The sequence below is a fragment of the Ursus americanus genome, chromosome 4 (assembly GCF_024610735.1).
Source record: "Ursus americanus isolate L20-20 chromosome 4, mUrsAme1.1.p, whole genome shotgun sequence".
NCBI lineage: Eukaryota > Metazoa > Chordata > Mammalia > Carnivora > Ursidae > Ursus > Ursus americanus.
This window is the reverse complement of record NC_142130.1, coordinates 24,676,857-24,697,357: the sequence shown is the minus strand read 5'-3', so window position 1 is coordinate 24,697,357 and position 20,501 is coordinate 24,676,857. Positions and strand designations below refer to the sequence as shown.

The 20,501-nt window shown below is 43.9% G+C and overlaps 1 protein-coding gene across 27 annotated transcripts in view; it reads right to left on the bottom strand.

Moving 5' to 3' along the window:
• Nucleotides 1-20,501, bottom strand: part of LPP (LIM domain containing preferred translocation partner in lipoma) — a 639,448-nt gene that overhangs the window by 454,584 nt on the left and 164,363 nt on the right. For 18 of the 27 annotated variants that reach the window (XM_045811268.2, XM_087861490.1, XM_087861502.1 and 15 more), the window contains one exon: nt 11,475-11,577. The exons of 8 other annotated variants lie outside the window; for them this stretch is intronic. In XM_045811268.2, coding sequence (XP_045667224.1) covers nt 11,475-11,477 — 3 coding nt within the window. In that variant the 5' untranslated portion in view covers nt 11,478-11,577. Of the gene's footprint in view, nt 1-10,777; nt 11,436-11,474; nt 11,578-20,501 lie in introns of those variants that run through there. One more of the 27 variants, XM_087861510.1, reaches the window with a different exon arrangement.

Here is a 20,501-nt window from a genome sequence, read left to right as displayed (position 1 = left end):
AGTGATTTCCACTTCTTGAGACTTTCTTGTAATACAGGGTCTGTACCCTAAGAGGCCTCGCTCGGTCCTCCCTATGCTACAGATACACTCTGTGATATCGGGCAATGCTAAGGGAACTTTTTTTTTTCCTTTTTCTCTTTCTCTCTCTTTTTCTTTCTAATTATGCATAGGCTTTACTCAGACTCCATGTTCTTTAAGGATGGAGAAAGCTCACAAGGTAATTGAGATTGGACGCTCCCTGTCCACACGAAAGACCACTGTGCTCAACAATATTTGTATCAAGGCCTCAGTTTCCCCACACTCAGAATGCGGTAAGTGGATTTCATGGTCTCACATCTCATGAGTCGCTGACGTTGGGGGTGCCTCACCCACAGGCAATGCCACAAATGTTTCGAGCAATGGCAGCAACTCAGGGACAAGCGCTCCCCATGTCAGAACGGCACCCCCACAAAAAGCACTGCTTGGCTGACTCTAGTACTTGCAAGGACATGTTCCAGGGCGGTGCTAAAACTCCAGCCTCAGTATTTTGCAGCCACGCCAGGTAATGTCTGGGCAGCCACAGGCACATTATGGTGCCTGCCTCATCAGGTCACTTGCTAAAAGTGACAGTAAATTTAAAACCACCCTGACATGGCAGAGAGCTGAGGCAGGGCAGCCACAGTGTGGAAACATACTCATCAACCACCACAGGCTTGCTGGGAGCATCCCCACTTATAATGACCTTCTTCTACAGGAAAGGTATTTAAACACCCAGATCTATTGCCCAGCAAGTAATGTATTCCAGGAAATTCTCTCTTGCATAACCCCACCCAGATTTATTTTAAGGGCAGAGGACAAGAGTAATTTTAATACTGGCTCCTAAGAAAAAGTACAGATAAGGAGAAAAGAGGGATACTTGGATATTTAAAGAGGGGGGTGGAGTAAAGTACTTATACCACCCCTGAAAGTGATCTGAGAGAAAAAGATAAAGCACTCAACAGCTTTCATTCTCATAATCCCTCTACAAAAGCCCCTCATTTCCTGCCTTTATCTCTCCTAGTCTTCCTCTCTCCCACCCCCACCTAAAAGCAACCCCTTTTCAAAGACACCTAGGATATAAGCTGGGACAGGGCGTGGCTCCTCTGTCCACTTTTTAGACAGGACCCAGAGACTACAAAGCCTCACTCACACACTCACTGGGTTTCCATGGGAGGTTCCATCTGCAACAGCAGCTCTCTAAAGGGCCTGGACGGTGGCCAGCACATGGGAAACAAAAAATCAGGTGCAGTTCACACACTTCACTTAGCCTGGGGAGGCTTTTCCCCTTTTCTACCAGGTCACATTCCACCCAGTGTTCAGGTCCCACATCAAATGCTTCCTCCTCCAGGCAGACTTCCTTCATTCTCTCCACGTTTGTCTCCAATCCCACCAAAACTAACGTCTCTCTCCTTTAATGACCACAAATCCCTATATGAGAGATACTATATAAATATCATAACTCTTACTGGGGAGATTGCTAGTCTAGCCAACTCTCTCTCCAGTAAGAGTTACTTCCATTAACTTTCACCAACCCCCTCCCCTCCACAAAGAAATAATTTCTTAAGGGCAGAGACTGGGTCTAGTTGAATTCATTGAATATAAACATAAAGCCTGTCTAAAGAGTTAAGACAGGTATGTAAATAATTATCATACAGAAAAGACTCTATTTAAAGACAAAGAAGTCAGGAAGAGATGAAAAATACCAGGCCGAGAGCTCAGCAAGGCTGGGTCGGAATGTGTGTGAAAGACCTCCACACATTGAACAATGCGTCCCCTTAAGAGTGACCAAGCGTAAACTGTAAGTCAGGCAGAGCCCTCAACGTTTTCCAGGTACTAACTCTTCTAATCCTCAGAGTAACCTTGGAGGTAGGTAGTGTTTTCACCTCCATTAAATAAGGGGATGGGGCAAACGAATTGCCGACAGCACATGCCACTCAAGGGAGCAAACAGAGGAAACCGGCTTCGGACTCGGCAGAGAGACTCCAGCCGATGTGTCTGACCCTCCTGCTTTGCAGCTTCTGCAGAGGGCTGCCGACATCCCACACGAAGCCAGTGCCGTGTGGTACTTTCTAGAACCCAAAGGAGGGATTTTTGGAAAAGGGCCCAAGAAATGGCATGAACTGAGTAAAGGAAAAGGTGAGGATAAACATCATCATTCTAGAGTCTGCACCTGCGCTCCCAGAAAGGGGACACTCTTGGAAGCTGAGAGCAGAAGAACCAAGCCGCTGATGGCTACGGCCCTTTCTCACTGACCGGACTTCCTCAAACTGGGACTTACTCGATTTTGCTATGAGCAGTGAGGCCGAACTCCTAGTCGCGCTGTTCACTTGTGAGTGACAGAAACATGGCTGTTACCGTGACCGTAAACATTAGAAATGCTTTGTGATGATGTGACCAGCGTTTTCCTTCCAGAAATGGTTAGAGTCCTTTTAGCAAAGAACTAGATGTGAAGAATCGAACTTAAATGGTAAAAGAGAGCATCTTGTGGCCAATCTTAATGATACTTAATTCTCAGCTGAGGAATTCTGTAGTAAACAACCTCTTGATTCTGTGCAAAACATTTTTAATTTCATGCCCTGCTAATCACACAGCTGTTAAATTTCCCTTCCCATCAGTTGTAAAAAAATAAATAGATAATAATTGTAATAATAATTTAAGAAACAGTTGGGCCTCAAACAAAATTTGAACCCTAATGAATTTTCCCATCTGGAATTAATAATGTAGTAGATGGTGAAATTGCCTGGATTCAGTTGACGTAAAGTTATATTGCATTATTAAAAGTATCAAAATGTAAGGCTCCGAACATCAGAAGCTGCTAACGTGCCACGCCACAGAATATAGTGTACCTTGCATTCTCAGACAAGCCAGGCACCTGACATTTCGTGCCAACGGATTTTAACAACCTGTTTCCTCTCGCTGTGACCCTATCTTCTCTGGGCCACACAGAAACTATACACATGGAAGTACTGACTTGACTTTGGCATTACAGACGTGATGATCCAGAGCCCAGAGAAGAAAGAGTAGTGTCTTCATATTGCAAACACATCAATCTAATCACTACGAGGAAATAAAAAAGCTGCCATTAATGCCGCAAGTGAAAACAAGAGCTAGGGAGTAAAAAATGGAAGAGGGCTTTGAAGTATCTGGGAACAAGAGAAAGAGGTGGTCCAAGGGGTATGGTAGCGAGGGTAAGCCAATTTTGCAACAAATAAAGGAGAACAACCAGGAAAGAAAACCCAAGCACGGAAAACTGTATAAAGAAGGAGGGGATGCACATACGAAAAGAAATAAAATAAGTAGAGTCAGTTGGACCAGAAAAATCAGCAGGAGATCTTTACAAAATGTTCTCACGTGTGTACACTGACACTTTTCCCATACCCTTGACCATAAAACACGGTAGGAAATGCCTAGAGCTAGTACTAATGTACCTTCTCTTCGTCTGGCTTGTTCCAACCGAAAAGTCCATTTGCTGAAATCCTTTCAGTTCTTAAAGGTGTGCTCAACTGCCATCTCCTCGGGGAAGCTTCTCCCCCATTCTACACGCACTGAAACCCTCCCCCAGGCTCCCCCAGCATGCTGCCTATACCTCTCCTTTGTCACCTACGTCGATTTGCTTGGTAAAACAGCTAGTTATTTATGTGTCTGGGTCTCCCACTGGATTATAAACTCCATGAAAGAAGAAATTACATTTACCCATATTTCGATTCCTCAGGGCCAGGTCTAGGCTCTGCATACATAGCAAGCATTTAAGGGATGGATAGGCTTTCTGAACAAAACCGAGACGAGAATACTTCCTTTTTTAGGTATTCTTATTATAGAAAACATACATTTAAGGATTTATCAACTTACCCACTAGCAATCACCCTACAAACGCTTTATAAGTGACAACCACTATCAATATTTCATTGCTCTTCTCAAGTTTACATGAGAAGTTCGGAACATGAACACAATTTTCATAATCGTTGTCCTAGTCTCCCTAAAGACAGAAGGGCAGTATACGTGTACATTGCTTTTCTGTCCTGAACACAAGCTCACAATTGCTGGTGCGAGAATCATTTCCAGGAACCCACAGTGCTTTCTTGAAATCCCAGGATCGCTTCAGCCTCACCCTCCAGTCCACATTTCATTGAAAACAATAACATTTCCTTCATGCTTCATCATTGATGATAAAGTGAATGAGTCAACTCTACAACACAAAACACCAACAATAATTTACTATGAATATCACTGTATTTGTATAGCCCTTAAATATCACTATCCCATTTGATCTTCTCTATGAGTTTCTGCAGCATGAGGAAATGGAATAATTATTTTAGAGATGACGAAACTCAACTCCACCAGATTTGTCCCGAAAACACAAAGTTCACGGAAGCGATGACAAGATGTGAACTCAGGATTCATGATACCCCACCCAGAGTTGTGTTCATTTATAAAAAGTTGTCTCTCTTATGTGAAGTGTTTAACAAGGCACCAGAAGTCAGTCGTGGAGCCCCTGAGACTAGATGAATGAAAAGTTACCTAATTCAGATAAAGTATGAAATGGGTTCCACGAACATATAAAAGAAGAAGAAAGAGACAGAGAAAAAAAGAAACTACTTTGGGTTAAGATAGTCAGTTAAATTTCCTGGAAAACAGGGGTCTTGAACTGTACTTAAAACGCATGCTAATGAAAGTAAGCCCACAAACTGACAGTTTCAGAATCATCCAGAAGCTCATCAGAAACACAAATTCTCCCACACTGTGCTCTCAGATCTACTGGACCATAATCTCTGAGAGGGGGTGTAATCTACATCCCTAATGAAATAGAGCTTTATAGCAACTGCACCATCCCAGGTGATTCCAGCGCATGCCAAATTTGAAAAGGACTGCTTGACAGCTAAGACAGGGCCTGGATCAATAAGAAGGTAACAGCTAGGTTGCAGGAGTGGGGAAATGACATTAAAAACAAGGAGCCCTAGAATCTAGAAAACTCCAAATTAAGTCAGCCAAGCAGATCTAGAACAATGGACTGGAGAGGCAGCATATCCTCTGAAAGACTAGGTCTGAAAAGTTTGCGTCAAAGCTGGACTGTAGAGAATGCCAAATGCAGGCCAGCAGGGCCATCGAAGCACGTGGACCCCCGGGTCACTCAGACCCAAGTTCTGAATCTGGAGAGAAAGCACGCACACATCATGAACAAGACCATCACGCAATTCAAGACAAGAGGCCGCACACGGTTCAGAGACTCTTCAGAGGAGAGCCTCTCTTATATACAACCTGGAGGAACACAAGTCCACCAGGCAGACAAGGAGGGAAAGGACCGTGGCAAAGGTCTGAGATCAAAAACATGATCTACTCAGCACAAGCGAGGCGCCCTGGGGTCCGGCATCCTCTTCTGTAAAAGAAGACATTCATAATCCTGACCCAGTCGGATCGTGGAGGGGAGTAAGTGAGGACATTTTACATGGCAGGTCCTGATGGAGGGTCCGGCACGGAGGAGACACAACGCAGCCTTCTTTTCGCTGCCAGGCCCTTGGAGGCTGTGAACTAGGCACTGAGCCCTCTCTGGGGCCAGGCGGTGAGCTACTGACATTGACGCTGTTGTCTCAAAACTGTTCACAAGGCAGCCTGCTAGGGGAGTTCCCGTGGTTGGTGTAACCAACACACTCAGGCACATCCCATTGCAAGACCTCAGGCTCCTTCACTTCCTGCTTCTCACTCTCACTTTTTTGGAGGGGCTGCAGGCCCTCAAGTTTATCTTGAACGCAGCTTGCTTTCTACACGACACGTAATTTCTACAGGCACACGTGCTCTAACTTCTTCTTTCAGATGGGACTCTGGGCTGCCCTGAGAACAGACCTAGCTCGAGTCTTAAATGATCTGTCAGAAAATGGACACGAGTGAGTCCAGCTGGTTGGCTAGGGGTCTCCCAAAGGGTGTCTCCTCGGGGACATTAACTGGGGTTGCTCGAAGGCAAAAAAACAAAGTGCCAGAGTCAAATGAAAGCAAGCTGAGGGCTGTCCCACGGGGCTTCCTAAAAGAAGCTACCGTACATCGTCAATACCTAAGAGGGCGCCAGAGTATGCGGCATTTCTCAGCCTTATGCGACCACTCTTTTTAGAGTGGAATCAACTTGGACTAGTATTTATGGACCAGGCATAAGAAAACAACGAGTCAAAGCATGATCTAGGGAAGGCAGGCATTAGCTATCTGCCTATTGTCAACTCCCAGAAAGAATGTGAAGCTGCTCAAGTTTTTCTGTGATGCTTGATCGTCTTCCCATTCACGACCAGGCTCACAGTTTCCTCCCCTCCCCTCACAAGCCCCCTCCCTTCCCCAGGCCTCCACACTCAGGGTCTGCTAACCTAATCAACATGTGATGCACTGACACCTTCTGTTCCACCAACGTGCACATTGGTACCTCGATTCTATCATTTGTTCCATTTGCTTAGAAAGCATCTCCCTTTACCAAAATCCCATTCATTCCAGGTTTACCCAAATGTCACTTCCCCCAGGAAGACTTCCTTAATTCCCTGCCCTGCATCCCCGTTGGAAGTACTGGTTCTTTTTTCTTCTCTGAACTTTCTCGCCAAGGTTCTACTTTCTACTTTAAATCATAGCTGTCTATGTGCTGTCTCACCCTCACCCAGTGGTTCACCCCGCCCCCAATACTTCACACGCCTATCATCTTGTTCCAGCATCCCAGTGTGCGAGGAGACAGAACATTACACTCACTGCACAGAGACAATATAGCTTAGTGGTTAAGAGAGCAGCTTCTAGAGCCAGACTATCCGAGTTCAACTCCTGGCTTTGCCTTTTATGAACATATGACCCAGAGCTAGTTGGGTGAAGACTCCAGCTCTCAGTTTTTCCTCTGTGAAATGGTAGGAATACCTATACCTTCCTCAGAGACTGGTTATGAGGATGGAGTGAGTTTATGGTGCGAAGTGCTCAGAATAATGCCTAACTCAATAAGCATTAAGTAAAAGTCCCAGAGAGTTTAGAAGGGGCCAGGTCAGAATTTTCCAGCTTTCTGTCATGTTTCTTCCCTCCATAATGCTATCTTTCAGTATTGCTCATCCATTCAGTAAATATTTATTGAGCTCATAAATGAGCCAGGCATGGCTCTAGGCAACTGGGAAACAAAGACAGACAAGGCTCTGAACTCAAGGTCCTTACACTCTAGCAAGAGAAAAAGGAGGCAGAAAGGAGTCCATGCAAAAGTAAGATAACGAAACAAACAAGACAGAGGAGTGCTTTTTGTTTTGATTCACGCTCCTGTCATCTCCCTCCACCCCAACAATCCCTCACAGCATTCCATGTTGACGAAACGTATGCACAGAATGTTTCCTGCTTGATTTGAAACAGTATTTCTAGAACTCAACATTTGTTCAGAACATTTTGCCTGATCTCACCCTTTTCTTCAGAGAATGAGCCAGGAATCACTCTGGGGTTTTTCCTAATTATCCCACACATGCATTTTGGGTCACCCCTCCCCTCATCCAAATAAACCCAGGTGCATCCCCGGTGGCTGATATGTGACTCAATAAAAGAACACTCTGTCTTGGCACTCAGCTCCTGCTTCTGGACTCACACCGCTTTTATGCGATTTATTACCAGAGGGGCATTTCACTATAAGAAAGTGTCATGCACAGGACTGGAGACTTGACCATTCTCTCCCTTCAGGATACCAGCTATTAAAAGAGTTAAATCAAACAAATCCCGTAATTTGATTCCTGAGGAACTTTGAAAATGATGCTTCTGCATCTTGCAAAATAGACATTCATCTTCCCTGCCATCTTTAGGACTTTTTTTTTATCTGTGAGAAATATTTTCTCCAATTTGATTTTATTATGCTCATACTTAAAGGCTTTTCTATAGTGTTACTAAGTCATGTGCCTCAATCATTTGTCATTCTTACAGTTTCTGCCTTGATTTGCGAATTCACAACTTCGTATTCTCCTGCCACACCATTCTGGGGGATAGACACAGGAATGTGCCCTGAACAGTGGATCCAGGTGGTGGTGACTGCATATAAATGGGGTGGAAGGGAGGGGACAGTCATGGATAAATTAAAAATTCTAGTTGTGGATGCAAACCCTCCTCCCCAAGCTAGCTGGAACTCTCTAGCTTAAATAACATTCATATCTTTGACCAGAAGCAGACAAAATACCTGCAAAACTTCTATCCCTTCCTCTGTCAAGACTTAGATACCCAAAAATCTGCTGAATTGGAAGGTAAGTTTATTAAGACTATAAAGACGTGGGGCACCTGGTGGCTCAGTCAGTTGAGCATCTGGCTACAGCTCGGGTCATGATCTCAGGGTCCTGGGATCGAGTCTCACGTCAGGCTCTCTGCTCAGCTGGGAGTCTGCTTCTCTCTCTCTCTCTCTCTCTCTCTCTCTCTCTCTCAAATGAATAAATAAAATCTTAAAAAAAAAAAGACTACAAAGACATAAGGATTAAATTCAGACACAGATGTGATCTCAGTTAGTGGCCCTTGTCTCGAATCTCAGTATGGAGAACCCTTGGCCATTGAAAGGACTTCCATGCAGGCCTCCTGGATGCACAGGTGGAACCCGAGGTCAGATTAGCCGAGATCTGCTGGCATGCTTGCCCACCAAAAACTCTCAAGGAATGAGCCACAGAGTCAATGAATGCCGACTCTAGATCCATCTAGTAGGGTGGGTGCCAACAGGTAGGCAAACGGTTATTTAAGCAATGGAACTTTCTACTTAAATGAAATAGCATATAAAACTAAATTAAAACAAATCCAAGAGTGCAGCTACTCAGGCAGAAAGACCCAGGGTCCACACAGCTCTCCCTGTACTCCAGGATCTGAGGCCACATATCCACTCAGGACCCCAGGGCTCCATGAAGCATAGGTTAAAAATTTGCTGATCTGATCTAATTTGAACCTTAACAATTCTTCAGAGGAAAACTGAGGCCCAAAGATTAAGAGCAATCCATTGACTGAGCTACCAAGTAGCACAGCCATAAATTCTCCTGAGAGAAATCATACGGCCTTTTCTAGAATATAAAACATTTATGAGCTATGATTTCTACCCTTTTAATAGGATGAAGAAGTTGGTATAATCACTGTGCCAAACAAAATTTAAAAATGCACCCAAGGTTAAAGAGTGGTCAATAGCAAATAAGGACACCTAAATTATACCTTGGGGCTCCCAAGTTGTAGAAACACAAAACATCCATTCTCCATGTTAAAGTTTCAAGTAATGATTCTGCAGTGAAAACAACAAAATTACAGTAGGGGAATTTTATATATATATTTTTCTAGCCACTATACATAAATGTGTCAGGCACAAAATCAAACCACTCAAAAATCATGTGAAATCTATTCAAAGTACAGAAAAACAGAGCATTTGTGAGGTGTGGGAGACACGTAAAATGAATGTACTCCTTGGGTTAGTAACTTGAACCGGGAATTCACTAAAAAAGTGTGAGGAGCCTACAAGAGAGAACACTGAGCAAAAACATTGTGAGACACATTTGATATAATAGTCACATGATTAACAAACTGTCACATCAAACTTTCCTGCAATGTGGGAACACTTTGACACTTCATATTTTTAAAAACTGACATTTTGATTCATTACTGTAAATAGCATGTTGGGTTCAATATTGTGACAAGGAACAGATCATATATATTTGTACATATATATGCACTCTATATATTACATGTGTATATTTTTCCTAGCTCTGCAACATTTTGAAGTATATGAAACCTTTTCTTACAGTAACAGTTTGGGCCAGTATGTAAACAGGCTACTACACTCCTAAACCACCCATGTCTCTTGGTAAGTAGGCAGATGGACAGCGTTTCTTCATTCCACAGAAAGTGAGTGAAGCAGAGGGATTTCAAGAGTAATAGGATGACTTCTAAAGAGATTCCCAAGAAGCCTGTCAACTCCAGGCAAAGGATGTGGTAAGAGTTGTTTTTAATTTACCGCACCTGATTTTACAAAATCTTTGTCACAAACAGAAAGAAAACACTTCTCCTGTCTCCAGGGTGCTTCTAATCTACTTAGAGAAACAAACACGTATATGCAATTCTAAAGCAAGGTAAACTGCTTCATACATATAAGAAAGGCACGAAGTGCTGCTTTTTTCTTTTCTTTTTTAATCTAGAGCATATTATTTATAGTACATTGCTGGAGTAAACTAATTCAAGTGAATTAAACTACAGGCACCCATGGGGGCCAAGAAATTTAGAACGATTGCAAGAATACTCAAGATATCCTAGACAAACTTTCTTCTCAAAGAAAATACAGTGTTTGATTTCCACCTAACACCAAACAATACAATTTTCTAACTTTTCGATTTTACCTACAATTCTAAAACAAAAGGTAAAATATTCATCTCCCTGAACATCCAAGTTTAAATTTCAATTTTTCCCTTGGTAATTCGAAAGTTATTACATACTTTCAAAGTATAGACAACTTTATAAAAAGACCAGAAGCTAATCACACACCCACACTCTACAGAGATAGGCTTACAAACATATTTGTCTTATATATTCAACTTTCTCTCTGGACATTATGCCATTATTATTCAATTCATCCTCCTTAAACACCTGGAAAGTTAGATACAGAAAGGAAACATGAGATATATATATTATATATATATCTATATATAGTATGTATATAGATAGATAGATATTATAGATATATAGTATATATTATAACACGAGATATATATATAGTATTATACACACACACACACACACACACACACACATATCTCTAAGATACTATACTTACTACAAATAAGTTGTGTCTCTGTTCTGAAGTTTCAATTAGGCAACGGTGTCCTTCCGGAAGACATAAATTAAAAAGAAGACTGTTCTACATTCATGGTTTTTCAGAAAGGATGTAGAATATTACCAATCAAACTTTTCCAAATCCTACAGAAGTTAGGAAAGCAGAATGGATATCACCTACTGAATATGGCAAATGCTGAGAGGAACCTAAAAACAACATCAACCAAAGTCCTGGCTTTCGCTGCAGCATTCAAAAATTCTTACATCCTTCCTTTGCAACCAACAGTAGTCTAATTTTGTTCTTAGATAAATTAGTCAATTTATTTAGGGCAGAGGGCCTTTTATTCCCCCTATCCTGGATGCATCCAGATTTGTTACAAGTTTACAAATTCTTACACTCTATTCTGAAGTTTATCTCAATTTAAACAAATTAGGGAATATAGAAATGCACACTTTTTCCTTGGCTTATTGAAAAAAAAAACTAAAGTATTGTCCAAAGCATTATAACAAATCATTATTTGAACCTGAGGCCTCATAACTATTTTCCCAAACTCTTAAGGAGGTAGGTTACAACTTTAAAAGGTTGGAAACTCAAGAAAAGGCTGAACAACTGTCTATGGCACAACACCCTTCCCATAAGTAGTGGTGAAGAGTAGAAGTAACATTACGTTATTTAAAACCAGAAGACCTGGACGCACCATTTATTACTTGAAGTGAACTTGAACAGGTCCCTTGACTCACTTCTTCACTGTAGAATGATGATAATACTGGACAGCATACTGGGTTTTATGGAAATTAAGACTGTACGAGAAATCATATAGAATCCAAATTGGTGAGAACACTGTTCCCCATAATCATCATTTGCCAACTTTCATTGTCAACTAAAAATATTTTAAAAGGTCATCTGAATTCAACCAAGTTCAACTCAACAAAAATTTATTGTATGCTCATCATATGTGATTTAGGTCTATGCCAGATGCCATGTTTGAAAGGCAGTCGGGAGGGAGGTAAGGAAGGAGAGGAGGAGGGAGGAAAAAAGAAAGGGAGAAAAATCCCTTCTATCCCCTAGGGCCCTGCAATCCTGTGGAGAAGTCAGCATCTCCCATAGAACTATCTGAAGAATACTTAACACTATATAATAAGGCACCTGCCCAGAAAGGATGGTGCTGACGATGGCTCTTATGGTAATCTTTTGTGAGGTCCTACAGGAGGTCAGGAAAGGGTTCAGAGCAATAGAGAACATGACATTATTCCCCTGCCCCTTTAAGCATCTACTTCTCAATGACCTCCTCTGTGGCATCGGATAGGAAGAGTCTCTGCCGATGGGCACAGCTGCGTGGCACCTCAGACATCTACTGTGGTCATCAATCAGCCCCATGCTATCAGTAACTCCCTGTCACTTCCTCATTCCCTCCTCTGCACTAAATTCCTCTCCCTGTTCACCTCCCGTACCCATTCCTAGAGACCACGATGTCCCCAGCCCTGGCTCATGTCCATCCACAGCCTCCTGGGCTGCAGAGGGCCCTCAGGCAGGGTAACTGTGGCACAGCTGGAACTGGATGGAGATCAGGAGACCCGAGTTCCCATCCCAGCCTCGTCTCTGCTTTCACTCTGTGACCTTGAGCAAGTCACTACCACTTGATGGGGCCTTAGTGTTCTCATCCAGTGAATGAGTACAAGATATTTAAAAGCCTGTCCTACTCCCCAACGTTCCATGTCTGTGTCCTGACCTACAGCTTCCAGTGGTTTCTAAATGACAACTGGGGCTCACCCGTCACACTGCTTCTGAAGAGGGACTGACATGACCACATCGACGGTTTCTATTGCAGGGAAGGTCAGGGGCTCCTTCAGAAAATAGCTGATCTAAACAGAGCCCAAGGACTGTCATGGCAACACTGCTCACAGGCTGCGAGAGGTAGCGAGGAGAGGCAGCCAATATGCCCGCGCAGCTGCCACATTTCAGAGCAGCGCTCAAACTTCGTTAATATCATCTTGCTTAATACCAAGTCCCATAGATCATAAGCTATTTTTACTGTGTATTTAACAGATTTGTGTCTCGTCTTCCCTGCCAGCGTTTTCACAGTCCAGCGCAGGGGACTCTGCCCCCGGGTAGCCCTGAGAACTTTAGGCCGCCCAGGGTTAGCTCAGGAGAGGGAGAGATGGGGAAAAGAAAAATGAACAGGGGAGAGACATACACAGTCGGTGGGGTGGAGGCTCGGGGAAAGGAGGGAGACAGATGTAATAAGAGTGGGTCCAAGCCAATACTACAAACACTCACGTGGGAGGCACTCGAGTCCGGTTCTCCCAAGACTCAGCTGTAAACTTGGGAGAATACAGGTCCGCCCACCTCAGGCTTGATCACAATGTCAGCTTGCTTACACTTGTCTTCACAGTCAGCGACCCTTAAAACAGTGGGGTGCGCAACTTTGCAGAGCTCTGCGCCCATGTTCCGGAAGGTAAGCGCCCATCTACTATAGTATGCTCATCAGAGCTTCTAAGGAAGGGCTTTTGCTAAATATCCCGCTTACAATCCATCTCCCTCATGCAGAGGGCAAATTCTAGCTTATGACAATTGACCAAGCTAAACTCTGCAAATGCACCTGTCACAGGGCCTGTCACATAACAGACGCCCAACAAACGTCTGCTTGTTTCCCTCTGTTTCATACGGCAGCAGTGCCACGGGTACCACCTTTATGCCTACAGTCTTCAGGGAAAGGAGGAACCCAGCCAAGGCCTGAGTGGTGAGCAGGAACTCTGGCCACAACCGTCCCTCTCCTGCTTGGTCAGACGGGGTCGCCATTCTCAGAGCTGCTGCTAACTGGGCAGGTAGAGTATGGTCAGTCATTTCTCTCCTGGGAGAGGGCCCTAGACAGTTGTTAAGCCCCTTTTCAGGTGTGCAATTCTCTAAGCCTATATGTATAAGCCTCATATCCATCTTAAACACAAGCAACAGGGGGCAGGAAAAACGGTTGAAGAATATAGTTATGTGCTTCTTTATTGAACATTATGTCTAGGGCACGGCTGAGAGTTAAAGGGGATTCAGAGAAGCAGAAAATAGCCTCTAGATTCAGAACCCTTATACTGTGTGTGCAGGAGGCGCAAGGGACAGGTGTGAGGAAACATCAAAAGACGGCAATTAAAATACAGTTTCATTATAAAACAAAGTCCAAGGCTAAGACTGTATTTCAGAGCCAAGGGGTACAGAAAGAAGGCTTCCCTAGAAGGAGGGCTTTGAGCTGGTCCTTCAGGCAGGACAGCAAGGCCCACACAGGCAACAGGAAGGGAGGTGGCTCTGTAGAGGAGCTGTCCCGCTGCAGGAGAAGGGTCATCAGTATGTTAGATGGCTAAATGTCTCATTTGTTTTATGTCTCAGATCATTTAACATTTTGTGTTTTATGCATTAAAGGCCAGCATTAATAACAGGCACCCTACCCACCCCTCATCATGATGCTACACAGGGTAGTAGGAAAAGAACAGGACATATGGACCCTGGGCTCTGTCCCATGGCCATAGTCAGCTGGCAGGGTTGAGCGAAATGGCTCATCTGGCTGGGAGGTAAGAGAATTCCAGTTGGAGTTGAAGCTTCTTGACAACCGTCTTGTCCAAAGCTCACGTGTTACAGATGAGTAGACGGAGCCCCACCAGAAAAGAAGTGATTTCTCACAACTGGATATTTCTGTTAGCCATTTCCAGTTCTCTGGACATGGCTGGTAGACACCTGCTTCTCGGTCTTGCCTGAGGCTGATTCTAGCCTGCCAGAGCTTTCCCCTCCACTTCCTGTAACATCCCATCAAAGTCCACATAACCATCTTCCAAAGCCAACTCCAATCCAATTTCTATAACAAACCCCCAGGAAGAAAGAGTTCCTCGAATTCTCTCAATCACAGAGTATAACTATTGAGCTCACACATCACACTGAGTCTCAGTTGGCCCGGACTCAAACTCACTCACCTCTACATCCCTGCCACCTCCCTTCTTCGATTTCTTAGCAACCCACCCTGCTTGGTAGGTGCCAAGTAAATGCTTATTAAGCCCAGGCTGGTCCGCAACCTCAGTTTTCTGACGTTCGGCCAAGAACCTTCTCAAGCATATCATGCTGCCTCTGATCGTTCCAAGCCTAGAAGTGTGCAATCCCCAGAGCAGCGAGACAGCTTCCACCACCTCCAAATCCATGAAGCTATTTCCCAGACTGACTAAATATGGAGCAAGAGGGCAGAGAAAGAGGGGAAAGGAGAGGAGGAGCAAAGGGCACGGACCACACACTGGGTGTGCAGCCGTGCCTGTGAGCTGAGGGGCACGGGCACTAGCAGTCCAGCCTCACGAGGAGGAGACCGGCCGTGCAGAGACTCAATGGCTGGCCCAGGGTCTCACACAGGCTCCCCAGGGGAGCAAGGACATCTCGTTCTGCAGTCTAAAAGGGTACTGTTTCTACCACTGTGGAAAACCATCGGATGGCCAGTCTCGAGAAGCAGCTGTCGGCGGGGCAGATCCCGTGGGTCTCCAGCGGAGGACGGGAGCCACCTGGGAAAGAGAAGCATGGCAGCCACCTATGCCAGAGGCTATGTCCTGAGTGACACTCAACCAGCACGGTCAGAGTGCAATCACGACAGAAGAAGTATGAGACGGAGCTGTGTAACTCCAGAGGCAACCCAAGGCACATATCAGATGGGAATTTTAAAAAAATCTCTTTAAACACACGAGGACTCAGATGCCAGCACACACAGTGATGGCCCCAGCCAGACAGCAAAGGCATATTGGCACCACTGTAATTTGTCCATTCACCAATATGCTTCCCGAAAAACACCCATATGCTTTCTTTTAGCTTCCATATGCTTTTTTAGCAAGGAAACTAAAATATTTCATTAGTTTCGAGTAATTAATAATTACTTATTTCACAATAGTCACCCTCATTAAAACACGAAAATAACTGATTAAGCTGCAGGATCCTGGCTTTCAACTCAAGCTTTTTTCCTTTTTTTTTTTTTTTAATTCTTCCCCTCTAGGAATTGAGTAACGGAGTAAAACAGCCAGTGTGGAAACATCCGCATGATGGGGGAATGGGGAGTTCCCATACGCACAGCCCAGCGTGCCTCTCGACTGAGACATCATGGTTTAATGAAAAGAACATGGACTTTGTGAGCAGAATGAGTTGGGATGCAATCCCAGTTTGACCCCTGTGAGTTGTACTTCTGAGGAAATGAAAGGCGTTGAAAAGATAAAGGCTGCTGGATTCCTTCAAGCCAGCCTTCCATGATTCCCAGGGAGGGACTTCACAGGCTTCCCTCCCGCCATCGCAAGGCATGGGGAAGGCATGCCCCGAAAAGGCTGGCAACGTGCCAGCCACTGGCACCAGGCCATGGCCAATGGCCTTGACATTGATCTCAGGCATAAAACAATGCTTCTCAAACTCTAATGAGCATATGAACTACCTAGGGATCTTGTTAAAATGCAGATTCTGATTCGGAGGGCTGGAGGGTGGCCTGAAGTCTGCATCTCTAACAAGCTTCCAGGTGATGCTGATGCTCCTGGTCTTCAGACCAAACTTGGAGAAGCAAGAGCCTAAAACGCACCAAGATGAAATCGGGAGACAGAATCTGTAGAAGCAGGACAACCGTGCCTGTCTCTTCAGGCTTCGATGAGGACTGCCAATCACATCAACAATCACGCCTCCGTGCACTGAACTTGTCCTCACGACAGTCCTGGCAGTAGGGCATGGTTTCCATTTGACAGACAACAAAACCGAGACCCAAAGAAAGCAGGTCATATATTGAAGGTCACACAACTAATTATGCCGGATTCCCAATCCAGGTGTATCGGCCTATCGAGCCTATCTGCTGTGTGTTAGCCAGCGCAAGACAGAAAATCTTAGGGCGACACTACCATAGAAGCTGGTAGGAAGTCTGGTTTTTACTCTGCCTCCGTGTCCCCATGGGTGACGTGAAGACATTGCACCTAACGATCTCTGAGGCCTCTTTGAGCCTCCGGCACCAGCTTTGGCTCTCATGGCTCCCACGTACACTCACAGTGGGTCACCGAGCGTTAAGCGTTAGCTTCACACATGTGGCAGACATTACATCTTGGCACGAGCCAAACTCTGGCTGCTCACATCTGCATTTGTGCTGATCCATGCATGGTCAGAAGTCGATCTCTGTTAAAAAATCCCACGCTCAGTATAACAGAGAGAAAACAACACACGGATTCCCCAAAGCATTGACATTCCAATCCGGTTGATAACTCACGGCTATCAGGGTACTATGACTCTAATCTGTTTTTGTCTCCTCCTCATTTCACTTACAAAAATAGAGAAATTGAGACCACTAACCTGACAGAAGTTTGAAGAAGAAGAAAAAAAAATGAGTTATTTATGAAGCATTTTATACAATTGTCCAACATTTCTTGGTCTGCCTTAAGGTGCCAGATAAGCATTTAATTAATAAATTATCATTTGAATGATTCAGGATATGTGATCTTGTCCCTCTCTGAACTCCCACAGCACACATTTCACTATTCTCCTCTGGGGCCCGCTGGCCATTTTCTATGGGGGATTTCTATGGTTTCTAGAATTTTCATTATCCCTATTCATATTCAGTATGATCCCCAGAGGTAATCACTATTTGGGACCAGATCTGGATTTGAATCCAGACTTTGCTATTTATTAGCTGTACGCTGCGCAGATTACTCAACCACTCTGACCTCAGCTTCTGTACGTGAAAAATGGAAAAAAAATAATTTTCTGTTTTGCCAGATTAAATGAAATAATATATTAAAATGCCTATCACTTGCTGATTCTGGGTTAAAAGTCACTTGAGTGAGTGAGTGAGTGAATGAAGCGAGCAGAGTAGCAGTCTCAACAGTTCGAGACATTGAACTGTCCAGGGTCACACTCCTAAATGAGGCTGACACTCAGATTAGAACCACAGGTGAACTATGAAAAATCCAACAGCAACAGGAAATGTATGTGAGCCAAACATCATCTCAGGCCTTCCATATCAAAGAATATCTTCTGCTTAACCTAGAATCTACACGGGCCTTCAAAAGGTCCACAGACCCCCTAAAGTTATAGCTAACATTCTATGCAGATATGCATTTTCTAACTATTTCATAGATTCACCTATAGTTTTTAATAATCCTCTTCCCTATACTGGCCCCTCCCACATACAAGGCACCACAGACAACTTAAAAACTACTGCCTTAGGCAAGTCCCTTGACAAAAAGAGACCTGTCAACTGAGGGGGCAAAAGGTGATTTTAATTGTTAAAAGGCTGAGCGATGCAAAGGCACTGTTTAGAGCCTCCATGGGCAGTGAAAGTTATGATCATGAGCGCTCCAAACCAGAGAGAGGCGGTTCTGGATTCGAGGCCCAGCTCAGCTGCACTCTTGTCATGGGGCCTTGAGCTAACCAGACTCTCATGAAAATCAGGACTGACAGAACCCTGACATCATCTATTCCACCCTCCTTCTCTTCCCATCGCATAGATGGAGAAACTGAGGTTCAGGGCAAGGTCATGGCTTCACCAGAGTCAAAGCAAATTCATTAGGGCCAGAATTGGAACCTCAGACTTGGTAAAATGATTTTCACACTCTGTATTTCAGTATCAGAAGGTCCAAGACACGTGCCTAGATCCAGTGGCCTCTAAATTAACTCCTAAATGATGGGTCATTACGACTCCCTCCTCTGGACCTGGAAATCTCATGAACACAGGAGTTTGGTTTTGGCGAAGATCATTCCAGCTGCTTCTCAGTCCCAGCCCAGTCCCATAAGAACAAGGCGGAGAGACAGTCCGAAAGAACGAGAGATGCTGCTATTAATCTTGTGTGGCACTGCACCTGGGAGTTACAGGCCTTGAACCGGATTTCACTGTGTTGGCTATTACTCTCCTGTCCTCTTGCTTATTAATCCTTCATCCGTCTTCTCTTTATTAATGTTCCCAACTACGCACAGTAAACAGCCAGCTAGGAGCTCCTCCTCAGCCTCCTATAATTCATTGGATCAAAAAAGGGCAAGAGGCGGGTGGAGGAAACAGAGGTGATGTCAGGGTCAAGTAATCTCTTACAGGAAGGACTGCAGGGGAATCCATAGTCTCCTAATAAAAAACAGACAGCAGAAGCCAGACAGAATCTCTCACTCCACTGCCCCACAGAATTAACAAAGATGGCCGGAATCAATTGTTGCTTTAAAAACATCTCATATCCCTGCATTGACACTGAGAAGGGTTTTGCCTGAAAGACAAAGGCCCTTTAAATACCGGGAAGAGAAAGGATAGTTTATAGAAAGAGAGATGTCTCCTAAAACAGAGATACAACTATGGAGTCAGAAGAAAAGTCTAGACAAGGATCTACAGCTAATACCTCAGACAAATTAGATTCCCTCCCTGACCCCAAGTCTCAGTCTCTAATAAGGGAATTTGGCTACATTGGTTCTTAAAGTCCCCTCCAGCTTTGACATTCTGACCTCTCCTTACAGGTCTATGACTCAACCTAGAAAAGTACAACAGAAGAGCCCATCAAGGTTAACCAGAGACCCAGATTATGGAGGAAAGAAACATGAAGGAAGATGGACTTTTTTCCTTCCTTTCTAACCAGAACCTGAATGTTGCTGAAGGTAAGGGATGACCAGTGCATAAACAGCCTATCATAGCATAGATAGAACTCAAATCATGAACTTCTCTTCTGGTATGTAAAAGAACCAAAGCTAATAGAAAAATACCTACTTCCAAGCATGGGCTCTGTCATAGAGTCATAAGACTTTCCTATGACTTTGGAAAAGTGACAGCTGGAGAAAGAAAAGCCTGGCTAAGAAATAAAAATCACAGACAATAGGACATTTGACTAGAAGTAATGCCATGATCAACTGGCCCAACTCCATCTGCTGTTAGATGCTGAGATGGGCCCTGAGAGGGAAAGTGACTTGCCAAGGTGACACAGCCAGAGCTGGGATCAGAATTAGATTCTCATGACTTCTGGTTCACACAGCACAACATAAAACACATGGCTTCACTCCCCAAAACAATGCTATTCTATCCAAGTGACTCAGAAATAATTTCATGTGTAACTCCTGCCTCTACCTCCACCTCAAAAAGCTGTAACGGGTTAATTTGATTTAAGGTAGACTAGGGCTGTTTCCATCAAATTATAATGAACAATTCACTCTAGCAATATAGACAAGTCCATGATAATTAATTCAGTATTATTCATCCTTGCTAATGAATCACCCTGTGGAAAACAAGGATAATCAACGGTCTACAGGAGGCCAGAAGCCTATTCTTGTTCAAGTACAGATCTTGCCTATTAAAGAACATTGGGTATCAGCTCTAAATAGTAAACAGGGTATACTGTTTCACATTCCATGAAGTGCAGCTTTAAATAGATTTGGTTTGGAAATGGAACAGGGAACACACCACAGTCAGTGGATCAACGCTGAAAGCAGAGAAAAACATGATTACACTCATTAAGTGGGTACCTGTTGACACAGCTACTGTCAAGTCTAATTATTTATTTAAACTGTTATTCTTTCATTACTGCCATGGATACCAATTATTACCACAAGATTATTTTAAATTTCTACAGCATGCCTCCAGAATATTTACTTCTCTACCTCCCAAAGGTTATTTGAGAAGTTTTTATCCTTCCCTGCCCACCAATCCCCACCTCCAAAGTATGGATGGATAGCTGGATGGATGGATGAAAAGATATAGATGAAATCCCTCTTTCTCAAGAGCAATGAT